Source organism: Drosophila persimilis, unplaced genomic scaffold (assembly GCF_003286085.1).
Source record: "Drosophila persimilis strain 14011-0111.01,24,50 unplaced genomic scaffold, DperRS2 tig00000002-arrow-pilon, whole genome shotgun sequence".
In the NCBI taxonomy this organism is placed as follows: domain Eukaryota; kingdom Metazoa; phylum Arthropoda; class Insecta; order Diptera; family Drosophilidae; genus Drosophila; species Drosophila persimilis.
In genome coordinates, this window is record NW_020825289.1 from 7419535 (window position 1) to 7434398 (window position 14864).

The window sequence follows — 14864 nt, forward strand, 5'->3', positions numbered from 1 at the left end:
GATTTTAAAGCGACACAGACCTCATATTATAACTGTTTTCGAATGCGATCGTCTCCTTAGTGTGTGTGTGTGTGTTTAGATTATTTTTCCCGCGCGCTCCCCTTACGTGCACACACACACACAACCACATCCACGTACATGTTTCTACTACTGTGTGTATGTGTGTGTCTGTTAGTTGTTTACTTACTAGTTTCTGTTGTTGTTCCTCGCTTTTGTAGATTTTTATCATCCAACGATAAGGAAGAGACAGAGAGAGCGATCGAGAGAGAGAGGAACAACAAGAAAGCAACAACGGAACGAAGCGACACACGGCAAAAACTGGAAAAACAACAATTTTCAATATAGAAAAATGATGATGAACTGAAATGTGCAATTTTGATGAACGTAATTATGCCAATTCACATACTTTTTTCGATTTCAACGTGAAAAATGTCGTCGACACAATTGCTGCATTCGTTGTCATTGTTGTTGCTACCATTGCGTTGTCGTCGTAATTGCAATCAGCTAATCTCTCTGGCCATCTTGCTGCTGTCGGCCCTGTCTGCACGAATCGAGGAGTCCGGACAGCAGGAACAGCAGTCGGAGGAGGCGGAGCAGGAGGCGGCGGCAGCGGCGGAGGCGACGGAGAAGGAAGAGGAGGTGGACAAGGACGATAACGATACGCCCTATATAGCAAGAAAGGTTGCTCACAAGCGGCGTTCATTGGCGATCATCGCCGCGATCCCGATCCCAGACCCACATCCACATCTACACCCACACCCACACCCTCACCCAAATCTACATACAACTCCACACCAAATTGCAACAAGTGGCAGAACGTTTGCCAAGGGAACGGGCACAGGGGCTGCGTTAACCAGCTGGCACAGCAGCCACAGCCACCGCAGCCCCGGTGCTAAGTCGTCGGAGGAGGCAGCGGAGGAGCAGCAGGCCCGACTGTTGGTCAGCCGAATCATCTTACTGCATCTAGCCTGTTCATCCCTGCTGTTGCATACGCTTGGGACTACCACTACTATAAGCAGCATATCTCCTCCATCCATAGCCAGATTGGCAGAGAGAGCAGAAGGAAGAGCAACAACGAAACGCTTAGCAGCAGCAGCGGTAACGCATCGGAGTAAGATCCTTGAGAGCGGCGGCAGCAGCAGCACAAATCCATCGACGCCGGTGGCCGGTGCAGCCGTCAGCAGTAGGTTAGCAGCTCCCGAAGCAGCACCAGCATCCATAGCAACTTAAGCAGCCAATTCCACTTAACCAACCATAAAACAAAAACAAAAACAAAAAACAACACATATAAGAAATATACAAAACAGCAACAGCTAAAACGTTCCACATAATCCATATACACCACGCACATACAAAACAAACAAAAAGGAAGTCAAAATGTCGAAGCTATCGTTCCGAGCACGCCATCTGGATCCGTCCAAGCAGATGCCCATCTACTTGGCCGAGGAGCTGCCCGATCTGCCCGAGTATTCAGCCATAAATCGTGCCGTGCCCCAAATGCCCAGTGGCATGGAGAAGGAGGAAGAATCGGTAAGTGTTATCCCCCTCTGAGAAGCGAGATCTAGATCTTCTAATCACTGCTTTCGTGTCTCCTTAAAAACAGGAACATCATCTGCAGCGGGCAATCTGCACGGGCCTCATCATCCCCACACCCGAGGTACTGCAGACGGACCAGCCCTTCTACGATACCTACTATCCGCCGGACTACAAGATGCCTCGCCAGATGATTCACATGCAACGTGAGTGTTGTGCTCATTCGATGCCCATAATCTGTCGAATACTAATAATCCCCTCCTACAGCTCTTGGCCTGGACACTGAGGTGCCCGACTATGACATGGACAAAGCGGACATGGAATGGCTTAGCCAGCAGGAGCGCCTGGAGCTGACGGAGCTGAAGTTTGAACAATTGATGGATTTGCTGGAGAAGAGCTCGGGTCAAACGGTCGTCACCCTCAACGAGGCCAAGTCTCTGCTCAATCAGGATGACGAGACGAGCATATCCCTCTACGATTACTGGCTCAACAAGCGCCTCAAGATGGTAGGCATTCGATTTGACTTGATTTGATGGGACTCCCGTAGCTTATTCTCACTTTCTGTTGTCTCCCTCATAGCAACATCCGCTGATACTCACTGTGAAGACAGAGAGTCGTCCTGGTGCCAGCTCCAACAATCCGTATTTGGCCTTTCGTCGGCGCACCGAGAAAATGCAAACGCGCAAGAATCGCAAGAACGACGAGGCCTCCTACGAGAAGATGCTCAAGCTGCGGTAAGAATTGAGGGAATCACACACATGAAGTCGGTTGCAAAATACAGTGTAAAAAATGCTGGCAAATTGGCATCAGCCCTCTGATCCCACATCATGGATTGTGCCGATTGGCCGGCATATCGCATGAGATATTTCAATTTATTGCTCGCATTAATTGATCGTTTTTTCCAAATCAAAACAGACGCGACCTGCAGCGTGCCACAACTATACTGGAGATGGTGCGGCGACGCGAGGAGACGAAGCGCGAACAACTCAAGACGACGGTGAATATCTTTGAGAAGCGCGTCGAGTTGCGCGACTTCAACGGTGCTGTCTACTCCGAGCTGAATGCTCAATACAAGAGCACGAGGTGAGCTCTAAACAAAAGAGAACGTCCCAGGCATTGAGTGCACTGATCACTGATCCGCTTCCTTATTTTGTTTCGCTTACAGACCCGCGTATAATTCATTGTATACGAATCAATACTCACAAGGGGCGGCGGCGGCGGTTGGAACGGCTGGCGCCATTCTGGCTGCCCTGCCCCCGGGTCTGCTGGCAAGTGGCGGAGCAGCGGGCAACACGAATGTGTATGCCTCGCCGTCGCAGTACCTGAACACGTCGACAATGGGTAAGAAAAGAAGGATGCCGGCATTTGCCACTGGAGTAATAACTAATTCGTATTCCATTCCTCATCTTTAGACACCATCCACTCTGGCAGCGGCAACGGCAACGGCAACGGCAGCAGCAGTCGCAAGGAGAAGCGTCCCTACAAGAAGCGCAAACACAAACTTCCCCGCGACAAGCAGCAGAACCAGCACCAACAACTGCAACAACAACAACAGCAGCAGCAGACTCAACAGTATTTGCCCGGACAGTCGTCAGGATCTGGAGCCTCGCCTGCCCACCATTTGCCCCACCATCTGCACAACCTCAGCAGGCAGCAGAGTGCCTCGCCGGCGGCAAACGATTCGATTCTGGACAGCGAGGATGATGACTACCTAAACGGTGGCCTCAATGGCAACCAACTGGGCTCCGAGAGCGAGGATGAGGCGCCGTTTGCATTTAGACGGAAGCCGAGCTGTATTTACCTGCCCGTAAGTGTCTCGCGAGTCCCCTGTCCACTGTGTGCAGAGGAAGGAAAGACGATATTAATGGTGGCTTTGTATTTCCAGACACGGCACCGAAATGGACGCTGGCCCTATGACTCGGCGGATGAGGAGACGGAAACGAGCAGATCGACGGGACCATATTCGGATCCCAAATATCGCTACACGCTGACCTCCATCAACTATCCCAGGTTTGTTGTTGTTGGTGTTTGCTAAACGGCCCCCCTCCAATACTCAAGCATAAATCGGGCTTAATCAATCTTGCAGCCCGCGTTGCATTGGCTTCGCCCGACGTCGTGTGGGCCGCGGCGGAAGGATCCTGCTCGATCGGGCCACAACGAACTTTGACGATGTCTGGTCGCAGTTGGACTACACGGTCATGGAGAGTGTCGTCAAGAGCAACAACGCGCAAAGGAGAAACAACCAACTACCGAAGCCGGAGCTGCTTCCGCTGGCCAAGCCCTGCTCCCCGCCGACTGTTGTGGACCTTGTTGTTGTGCCCACATCCAAACACATTGACAGCGTTGATGCGACGTCGCTGCCGCCCGACGCCATTGTCAAATCGGAGCCCACCAGTCATTCGGTGGATAAGCCGATTGCCGGCGGATCGGTGGGTGATTCATTGCTGCCCCTCCCGCTAGACAAAGAGGTGGACGCTGAGGTGCTCGATCTGGACGGGGAGGAAGATGACCTGGTTACCGATGACGAGAATGTCTCACGGCTGAGTTTCTATAGTTCGGCGGTAACGTTGTCCCAGAGCTCGCACGACATGCGCCTGAAACGGCGTCGCCTGCGGCACAAGAAGCAGCAGATGCGGGAGCTCAATGCGGCCAAGCGACTGAAGAGGTCGTCGGATGCAGCAGCAACTGGAGGAACTGGTGGAGAGCCAGCAGCAAGTGGGGAGGAAGGTCCTTTCACTGCTCCGTTGTGTCCTTTGCCCCGGGCGTATCTGCAGCGTCTGGTGCTGGCCTTGGGACAGAAACTCAAGCAGGAGGAGGCGATGGAAGTTTGCGAGAATCTGGCTCCGCAAGAGGAGAAGAGCAGTGCTGCAGAGGAGCTCCAGCAGCCTGCTCCTCCTCGAGCCAATAATCAGCACCACCACCGTTCCAACAACAACAACAACAACACCGTGTTGAACAACATCAACAACAACAACAAAAACAACAACAACAACAATAGCAGTAGTAGTAGTAGTAATATGAATAAGGACGTTAGCATAAGCGAAAAAATCAATGTGATAAAGCTGGAGGCAGAGGGGAACGAGGACGTTGGGCGAGAGGAGCAGCCGGTAGCCTCCACGTCAGCGGCAGCGGCAGCAGCACGAGCCGTTGAAGCAGCCGCTGCAGCGGAAGCAGCATCATCAGCAGCTGGAATATCCATGCTCGGACCTTCCATGGAGGATGTGGCCAAGACGATAAAGCGGGAGCTAATCGATGCCGACGACTCCAATGAGCCGCTGAGCATCATCCGCACGGCGACGGTGGCTGCGACTGTACTCCAGGCCAGCCCCGATCCCGAACTGATGGACGACGAGGCCGAGGACGATGTCAATCTCGCCCAGCTGAGCAGCATCATCCGTCACACGGCTGTCAAGAAGGAGCTGGAGGCGCAGCAGCAGCATCAGCAACAGCAGCAGCTGCAGCAGCGGGAGCAGAGGGGATACGGATACCCGCAGGAGCTGAAGGAGGAGACCGTCTGCTTGAACCAGCTGCCCGATGTGATTCGGTTGCAGAATCTGCGAAACGCCCAAACGTGCTCGAAGCCCAGGGACCTGTATATAGATGCCACGGCAGAGGACATGGACGTGGACTACCTGGGCGGACTCTCGCCCACCTCCAGTCAGCGTCTGGACATTTGCAACGAACTCCTCTCCGAGATCCGACGCGACTGGCTGCACTTTCGTCCAAAGACGCCTACGGACGAGCTCTCCGATAGCAACGATGGTGAGGGCAAGCCCTGCGGCGACTCTGGTGTCCATGCGGTGGACTGGACCCAGGATACGCCCATCAGCGTGGAGCTGAATCGTCTTGGAAAGCAGGAGGAAATCGAGAGCGACACCAGCTCTTATTTCCTGAGCAATGCCTTCAAGTACACGGATCTGGACTCTGATGCCCAGCTCATTCAGACGGCCTACGCCCAGGACTATGCCCGAGGCACCAGCAAGAGTCCGAACTGCTCGGGATCTGGCTCTGGTTCGGGGTCCGCCCTGGAGTTCAACTTGAGCGCCGGCGACTCGCTTAACGACATCAACAATCTGCTCGGCGACGACGAGGACGACAACCACGAGCACATGCTGGACAACATTCTGCAGGAGTGCGGCATGGACGATCCGAAGGCACTCAATCAGGCCACCAGCTTCTGGAACGGCATCCTCGATGGCGAGGCGGCTGTGGACGAGGTCGAGATTGCCGATCAGCTCCTCGACTGCATCGACGAAAAGAAGCCCAAGGTGGGCGGAGAGGCGTCCAAGCGCGCCGGGCGACTTCGCAAGCCGAGGCCAGTGAATGTCCCTGTGGGCAGCTCGTTGTTTACGGTCTGTCCCACGCAAGAGTCGCTCAAGAATCGCGAGGTGTTCTTCAGCCAGGAGGTGGTGACGCCCAAAGAGGAGCCACAGCCAGCGACAGAAACAGAGACAGCTCCCGTTCCGGCAACAACGACAACGACAACGGCGGCAACGACGACGGCAGACACCCTGGAGCCTGTGAAGGTGGAACCAGCGGTAGAGACACCACAGCCTGAGGTGGTGGTATCCCCAGCCCAGTCCCAGCCCACGCAACCGCCACCGCCACAGTCGCAGTCGCAGCCGCAATCACAATCGATGCCACAGCCAATTTTGGCCACTCCCACGCCGCAGATCATCAACATACCCGCCCAGATAATACCCCAGAAGCCGCAGATGGCGCAAATACAGCCGCAGACGCAGCAGCTCCAGCTTCAATCGCAGACACAGGCGCAGGTCCAGGCACAGACAGCGCCCCAGCAGGTGACGCAGTTGCTCAACCAGTTCGCCAATGCCAGTCCGCAGATCATTGCCAGGACGGAATACGGAGGAGGAGCGGCCGTCGGGGACATTGTGACGATCACACCGCACACGGGAAGCAGTCCCCTGCCCACCCTATCCGCCCAACAGCAGCTGCAGCACCAGTTGGCGCAGGCCCAGCTCCGCAACGTGACCGTTCAACAGCGCCAGGGCACGCCCCAACAAGTGCAAGTGCAACAGCAGCAGCAACAGCCCACCCAGCAGTTGCTCTTCCAGATGCAGCGGGACGGGATCGGCTCGCCGGTGATCACCACACAGAGCATCGTCACCTCCTCGCGCTCCTTGACACCCCTCAATGCAGCCGGCGCTGGCGCCGCTGGCAATCACATGATCTATACCACCGGCAGCGGCGAGATCATCACGGCAGCAGCAGCGGCTGCCGCCCAGAAGGTCACCTACGCCATACAGAAGTCAAGTGGCGCCGGCGGAGGAGCCACCACCACATCGATTGGACCCAATACCGTGATCACTTTGTCCAATGTAAAGCTGCAGAGCGACGACAACTGCTCCGCGGGTGGCGCCGGCTCTGGGTCCAGTGTGAACATCATCAACACGGCCAGTGGCCAGCAGCTGGCCGTGCACAGCATAGCCGGGATGCAGCAACAGCACCACCATCAGCAGCAGCAGCAGCAGGGTACCACCACAACGCCCCTGATCGTCACGACGCCCACCCGCAACAATGTCGTCCAACAGCATTCGCAACAGCAGCTGGTGCAGCAGCAGCCGATTGTGTGGCGCCAGGTGAGCGGAACGAACACGGCGGTGGCCACCACGGCGGTGCTCTCGACGACGGCCGACACCTCGCCAGCGGCGGTGGGCAACAAGATACTCTGGACTAGCCGTGGCACCCAGAAGCGACAGCTCAACGGGCCCGAGAACACAGGTGAGCCACCATTCTGGTGTGGATCGAATATAATGTATTCTCTTTCGTAGGTTATGTGTCAGAAATCAGAAATCAAGGATCGAGCATCTAGCATCTAGCTTTCAAGATTTAGCTGATGTTTTTGATTTGATTCGATTCGCAACCGCTCTGAGATCCGTTTTCTTTGGTTCTTGATATCGGAGGTATATTGGAGGGCAAAGATAACCTTAACCTCAAGCCTTTGCAAGAAATCTCTGTGAATTGTTGTTCTTGTTTGTGGGTTGTGAAAGACATTGACTAGTTCGCATTCGTGGATGCTTCGATTGTTTCCGTTCGCTCATGGGGTATTTGGGCAGCGAATCAACGTAATCCTCATCGTTTGCCGAATGTTTCGTAGTGGAAGAAGCTACTGTAACGATCGTTGGATTGGCAATCGAGCCGTCTCCGCAGCTTTTGTTATTTGTTCCTCGGTTCTCATTTCTCAGTGGAATTCTCTTCAGGTTGAGGTCCCATCTGATAGGCTAGATTCGATGGCGGGGGTTATCTATAGGTTATCCGGATCTAAATGAGTTTTTCTGTAAGTGGCTGCGATTTTCGTTTCATGTCTCATATCTCATAGATTGCATGATTGCTTTGGTTGTCCTTTGACTCTGCTCCCACACAAAAATCCATTGATTTGAACAGAAATTTAATATCCATTTGCATTCCTTGGCCTTTCAGACATCAACAAGCTGCTGCTGAATCGGAAGTTCTCGCAGAGGAAGGTGATTGGCCAGCATCCGGGAGGAGGGCAGCAGATTCAGCAGCAGGCGCAGCAGCAGATCCAGCTGACCAAGCAACAGCTGCAACAGTTGGTGCAGCACGAGGATGATCTGGTGACGGCCACGACGACGATCAACAGCGGCGACCAGATGGACACTGGCGAGTCCCTGCAACAGCAGCACCACCAGCATCAGCAGTTGCAGAAGCTCAGCAAGGTGATCAAGATGTCGCCATTCCCCCTGCTCGTCTCGGATCTCAATCTTCAGCAGCAGCCGCAGCAACAACAGCAGCAGTCTGGGCAGCACACTGGCCAGTCCCAGCAGCAGCAGCAGCTGAAGCCCAACTCGGCGGCTGCGATAGCGGCCAACCACAACTACAGCCTGCAGCCGGCGACGGCCATCATCAGCTCACAGGCGGCGCCCCAGCAGGCCAACAAGATCTTCCTCACCAGCAGCAACAGTGGCGGCGGCGGCACTTTCACCAACTTCACGGCCAGCGAACTGCAGGCGGCGGCTGCGGCGGTGGCGGCCAGCAATGCCGGTGGCCAGAAGCTGCACTACAAGGAGCTCACCAACTCCAATCTCAAGCTGAACTTTGTGAGCAGCACGGGCGAGTCGCTGGCCAGCCAGGCACCCCAACAGGTGGGCGCCACCACGGTGGTGCTAAACAAAGCCCAGCAGCAGCAGGTACACCACCAGAAGCTCAAGACGGTGGCCGCGGCCAACGCCCAGCAGGTGCAGCAGGGCGACAAGCGAGTCCTCTACACCAGCCTGCTCAATGTGAAGCCGCTGCAAAAGAACAACAGCGGCCAGATGCAGATGCAGCTGGGGCCGGGCGGACTTCAGCAGGTGCTGCGCGGGCGCGTCAACTCGTCGATCATCACGAGAACCCTGCCCCTGGGCACCACCGTCAACAGCTCGGCCGGTGGCGGTGCTGGCGGAGCACCCGCCACCATCAGACAACTGGTTACCACCAATACGAACAATGTGGGCTCGTCGGACGGAGCTCTGCTCAGCGCCAAGGATGTGGGCAAGAGCCTCACCGTGGAGCAGGTGATGGTCAGTGCCAACAATGGCGGAGTGGTGATGCCCACCAGCAACAACAATAACAACAATGGGAGTGGTACAGGCGGCGGCGGAGGAGGTGGGAGCGGTGCTGGAGGCGTCGGTGGCGGTGTGACCGTGACTACATCGAGCAATGTTAACGTGTCCGGAGCCGGGGGAGCCGGAGTCACGTCCACCATCAACAGATGAGACGCGGATAGCAGCAGCTAACATCTAATGCAAAATGTTTTCTCCGTCAATCTGCCCGGCGGCACCTCGCTGGGACTGGGAATGGGAATGGGACTGGGTCTGGCCCAGGAGCAGACCGAGTTCCTGCTGACGCCGATGGGCGCGGCCCAGAGTCCGCTGATGGTGGCCCTGGGCCAGCTCCTGCAGCCGTCCTGCTGCTGTGCCCTCTGTCTGGTCAATCTAGGCCAGCCGGCGTCGCATCTGGGCTAAATGCTACTACTACGCCCTATATACATATACTGTAGTTTAAATGTAGAATTTCATATGCATACAACCCGCGCACACACATGCCGCCAGCCTTGAAAAATTGATTAGAACCCTAAACGATAATCAGATGGAACTTATTCCAAATTCTGTAACATAGCTAGGCGGGAAGCTCTCCAAAGCCAAAGGGGAAGGGCCAAGCAGAATGGGAAGAAGAGAGTGTATAAACGAAAGCCACCAATAACAAAGTTTGCTTAATTTGATTTTATTTATATATATATATATAGACATATATATATAGAGAGAGACATGTGTGTGTATAACGATTTAGGTCTTATTTTTCAAGATCGCCTAACCCTAAACCATATTTAGAATTACACAAATAAAAGCGATATATATATGTATATGTATATGTGTATGTGTATGATGTATATGCACAAGCATATGAGAAGCACGAATCGAGAACTTGGCTCTTTCTGCGAGGCTGGAGATTTCCCTAGACACCCCCGCCCCTGCTCCAGGCAACAACTCTGCAAACAACTCATGTGTTAAATAGCAAACTGTAAATATTCGATTGTAAAACACACACCACCACCCACAAAACACACAAAAAAGAAAAGTAGCAGCAGCAAGATCTATAATAGTAATTATGAAACTATATATTTAGTGATACGATACGAATAGTTGTACGAACGATGGAGAGGCCGCCGCCTCTCAGGCTAACGCCGTTTCAGAATCACGCGCTTTATCTGGGCTGCTGTTCGATGGGGCCCTACGGCCTCCGACCCTGCGAATGGGTTGGAGCCTGGTGGGCAGTCGCGGCAGCCCCCCTACCGGGAGAAAAACAAGAAGAAAAGAAAACACATTTTTCAATGTACGTAAATTAAATTAACTTATCCTGTAGCCTAAAAGAAGATAAGTGAAAAGGAGATCAGAGAAAACCCACGTTCAACTACATTTAGTTATTTTAACTAAGGATCGCCACTGTAGAGGGGAGAGCAGAGGATCGATAGAGATGAGAGAGGGAGTTGTGTTGAAGAGCATAAGAAAACACTATTATTGTATGCGATTATTATTATTATTTTTTATACAAGGTAATACTTTTAATTGTATTTGTAATTCTTATGCAGCAACAACAACAACAACCCCAACATAAACATAATAATAATAATATGATGATAATATGTTATAATATAAACACACTAATGATAACAATAACGATAATATTTTAAAATCCAAAACGAAAACATACAAAAAAAAAAACAAAATCATTTAAACTATAATTACGTAGAGATGTACTTTCCTAGATTGTAACTTGTAGAGCGGTAAGAGCGTAAGCAAGAGCGATAATAAAATGGAAAACAAATTGCAAACTTCAAACAAATGCGAAACTCTAATGACACCAACCAACAAACCTTCATCCCAGATCCCGAGAGACAGAAAGGCACACGGCACGGCACGGCACCTTCATTGTGGTCCCATTTTCAGTTTCAGCCCTCGAATCCCTCCAAATACGAGGAGAGGAGGAGTATTGTGAGAGGAATGTTCCATGCTGTCACGTACCTTGGACTTGGACTTGTCTTGAGCGTGTTGTAATTGATAATCTCTTTTCCCCCAGATATCATTATCCGATCCCATCCCATTCTCCATTTCCCTGCTCGTTCTCTTTCCCCCCATAAACACCATTGAATAATTGAATTGAATATAAACCGATTGTGATGCGTAAAACTTCTATGATTTGACACATTTGCAACTGCAACTACGGGTAAAAACACGAACACGAAAACTCTATCTTACCTTTGAACATTTAGAGGAATAGTTAACCACATATGAATGTATAGATATATACACATATATATAGATATATGTATGTATGTATAGCTGAGTGTATATACGACTTATGTGACTGTCTAATATCTACATAAAAACAATTACGACTTTCTATTTGTATTTCTCATTGTTGGATCATCCATTATCGGGAAGCACTTCGAGAAGAAATCAATGAAATCATAGCTTTCGACTTTGTAAGAGTTTTTTAAACTTATTTATGTCTGGTAGCCTACAATAATTGTAAATAGTTATTAATTAACAACAATAGTAATAACAACAATCATATTTTTTATATGTACTTAACAGTTTTTAACTTCTTCTTTTGCATGAAGACCTACAGAAAACCAAAAAAAAAAAACAAAGAAAAAAGAAAAGCAAACGTACTTAAAATATATATTTATTATATAGACATATATGTATATCGATACAGCCATTTTGCGTATTTGTATTTTGAACTAATTCATAGCTAAATGTGAAATTGTTTACAGCGAATGCAGCAGAAAAGAAACATCTAGATTCTAGAGGATACAACCCATACAATATACATATTGTAGAGACTCCACACACATCCCACATCCCACACCCAAACGCTCTCTATCGATAATGCTCTATAACTAACTGATATGTGAAATCTACCAATCGAGTATTAATAGCTTAATATGCATATATCCTCTCTCTCTGTATAGAACTCTTTGACTCTTTGCAATTGGCCCAACGATTCCATCAGCGGATTTCATTTCTCTTTTCCCATATTTAAGGTTCTTTTGAGATCTGACTTTTCATTTTCGATCCATCCTTAGTCCTCCGCTTTCTCTACTTTAAGTTTTATTAATATTTTGTTCCGATTTTTATTTCAGTTGCATTCCAATCGTATCCAACGTATCATTTCATTCCACATCCCACACACCACATGCCACATGCCACATCCCCCTGGATGGCGATGGAATTCAGTCCACACTGCAGTTGAGCCAATTCCCTAATAAAGTATATATATAGTATATACCTGTATTTATTGTTAGTAAATCAAATAAGAAAACTGGAAACGCTTGTTGTGGTAATTAAGTAAGCAAACACAAACCAAAAATAAAAATTAAAACATAAAAATAACAAATTATATACATATGTATAATTAATAAATAATAATTAATCAAACAACTTGCTACACTGTAAAAAATAAAACGAAGCACAATGAATAAAGAATATAAATTATGATGAAATGATAAGCCTAGAGATCGATGGATGGACCTAACGATCCAATAATAACAAACGGCATGAGATTTTAACCTGTTTCTTGCATAAGCTATCAAATAATAAAGTCAACAAATTATATAAGTAATATTCTATCTAACCATCTACTAGAAGCATGAAAAGTTCATTCAAATACATATATATGTGTAATTACGGATACGGCAAGGGACAGATATGATACATATGTGGATATGGCCGCCCATCCCCTCCCCTTCCTTCCCCATAGAGATGGCCAAATTTCAATGGTGTACATACATATACTTATATATACAAATATGAATCGAAATATATATATATATATATATATATATATATATAGAATTGGTGGTGAAGAACGATTACGAAATATTTATGGTAAAATAATTGAAAGCTAAACGATCCCAAACCGGCAACTAAATTAAATGCAAACCGACAAAATGCATGATTTATGAACAACAAATAAAGAAAAGAAATAAAAGAATTACAAGAACTGTCTCGGTTTGTATTCCTTGTCCGGGTGTTTGGGCATGTTTTCAGTGGAAAAAAATGATCGTTTTTGGATCCGTTGTAATCGACCTCCAAACAGATGATAATCCACACACCTTCCGATTACTCCGCACAATTACAATTTCAATTCCACTGCCATTTGGCGATCAATTAACACGCCGATAGCCAGGCCTAAAGCTGTCAATTGGTTTTTCCTTCGAGTGCGTTTACTTTGCGCCTCGTTAAAGTGCCAAAATCAATTAAGGCGGCGGCTCTACGTTTGACAAAAATCCAAAAAACCCAAATCGAAATCAAACAGAAACAGAAACACAAAAACAGCAGCGCAGCGAAAACAGCCAACTGAAAATTGTATTTTGTAAATTGGCAACAGAGCGAATAAATGAATGCCAAACGGGCATTGGTCGAGTCGAACGCACAGGCTACAGTGAAGCCTCGACGAAAGGAAACACTAGCCCGATTTTAAAATAAAATAGACTAGATTAATAGAAACTTAAAGTTGCAGAAGCGAGTGCCTAGTCTGGCTTTGAAAAGCAGTCTTCCTTTTGGAGAGGAAATATTTTTTCTTAGATCGAAATCACTCCAGAGTCTCCTCTTTTGGACGTCATCACTGTCCCGTTCCATGGCGCGTGTGTATCTTTTTGTGAGAGTGTGAAAAGTGTTCGATTTCGCATGCATTTGGTGCGTGGATTGAAGCATGGATCGGTGGAGCCGTGGAACTGTGGAACTGTGACTGGCTCTGGGCCTCCAATCTGCAGCCGCACGTTGACTCTGAGGCTGGTGTTAAATATATTTGAAAGCAACGCCGTTGCAGTTGTCACTCACAGCCGCTGCCGTTGCCACTACCAATACTTCTGCTGCTGCTGATGCTGCCGATGCTGCTGCTGCTGGTGAGATCTCAAAAAGGAGTCGGGCAACAGAAGCTCATTTTGCTGTCATGTCGAGGTGTCATGTTGCAATGTCCCCGCCGCTGCCGTTTGAGCCAGGCCAAAACAGAAATCAGGCATGAAATTTGCTTAACGGTACGTACGTCGACACTCTGCTATCGCGATGCGAGAGCGGAGCATGCTCGCATATCCGCTGACCTTTATTAGCATATCTGTGTACTCCCGTCCACATTAAAGATGCAATTAAGGTTGTCCACCCTCAACCCCAATACCAATACCAATACCAATCCCAAGCCCAAGTCCAAGTCCCCAAATCCCATCCTCAGCCCGCAGCCCGCCTCCTGCTCGTTGCTCGTTGTAGGTCGTTGCAGGAGAAGGAAGCCTGGTTTGTTTCTTGCCTAATTTGATTGCCTCGCTTAGATTTCTGTTGCCAGTTACTGCCTCCCAATCGTGACCAGGACAGGACCGGGACAGGACAGGACTGGCAGGGGCCGCACCTCCAGCTCCACCATTGTCGAATCTCAGCCAGCATTCTCCGTGCTCCTCTGCTCCTCTGCTCCTCTCGCTTGTCGTTTTTTCGCTTTTTTTAATTGGCTACATGACGCGCCAACTGCTCCAAGACGCTAAGTAACATGGTTCCAGACCAGACATAAGGGGTTCCTCTGTCTCCGCCTCCTCTCAGCTCTGCTTGTTCTGCGCCATATTTTGCACTCAATTCCAGGTGCCGACTCCTGGTTACTCCTCCTCCTCAGATCCAGCTTCAGCCTCAGCTCCATCCTCATCCCCATCCTCATCCCAGTCTCCTTCTCCTCCTCCTCCACCAAGAGAGGTGTCGCAGTTTGTTTGTTGTTTGCTGACTGCTTCGTTAGCATTGTCAGTAGTTGATTTAAGCCACTTTTGTTGG

The 14864-nt window shown here is 49.7% G+C and overlaps 1 protein-coding gene across 2 annotated transcripts; it reads left to right on the forward strand.

Annotated features, from left to right (window-relative positions):
- The first annotated feature begins 1362 nt into the window (after window positions 1-1362).
- LOC6590779 lies at window positions 1363-10290 on the forward strand. 2 transcript variants are annotated; one of them, XM_026986856.1, is made up of 10 exons: window positions 1363-1530; window positions 1604-1739; window positions 1801-2039; window positions 2113-2267; window positions 2449-2616; window positions 2699-2874; window positions 2946-3340; window positions 3419-3543; window positions 3620-7275; window positions 7975-10290. In XM_026986856.1, the coding sequence occupies exons 1-10, from the start codon at window positions 1378-1380 to the stop codon at window positions 9267-9269; spliced, it is 6498 nt and encodes a 2165-aa protein (XP_026842657.1). In that variant the 5' UTR covers window positions 1363-1377; the 3' UTR covers window positions 9270-10290. The 2 variants fall into 2 exon arrangements, with proteins under 2 accessions (XP_026842657.1, XP_026842658.1); XM_026986857.1 differs by lacking the exon at window positions 7975-10290 and adding an exon at window positions 7326-7386.
- Window positions 10291-14864: the final 4574 nt, after the last annotated feature.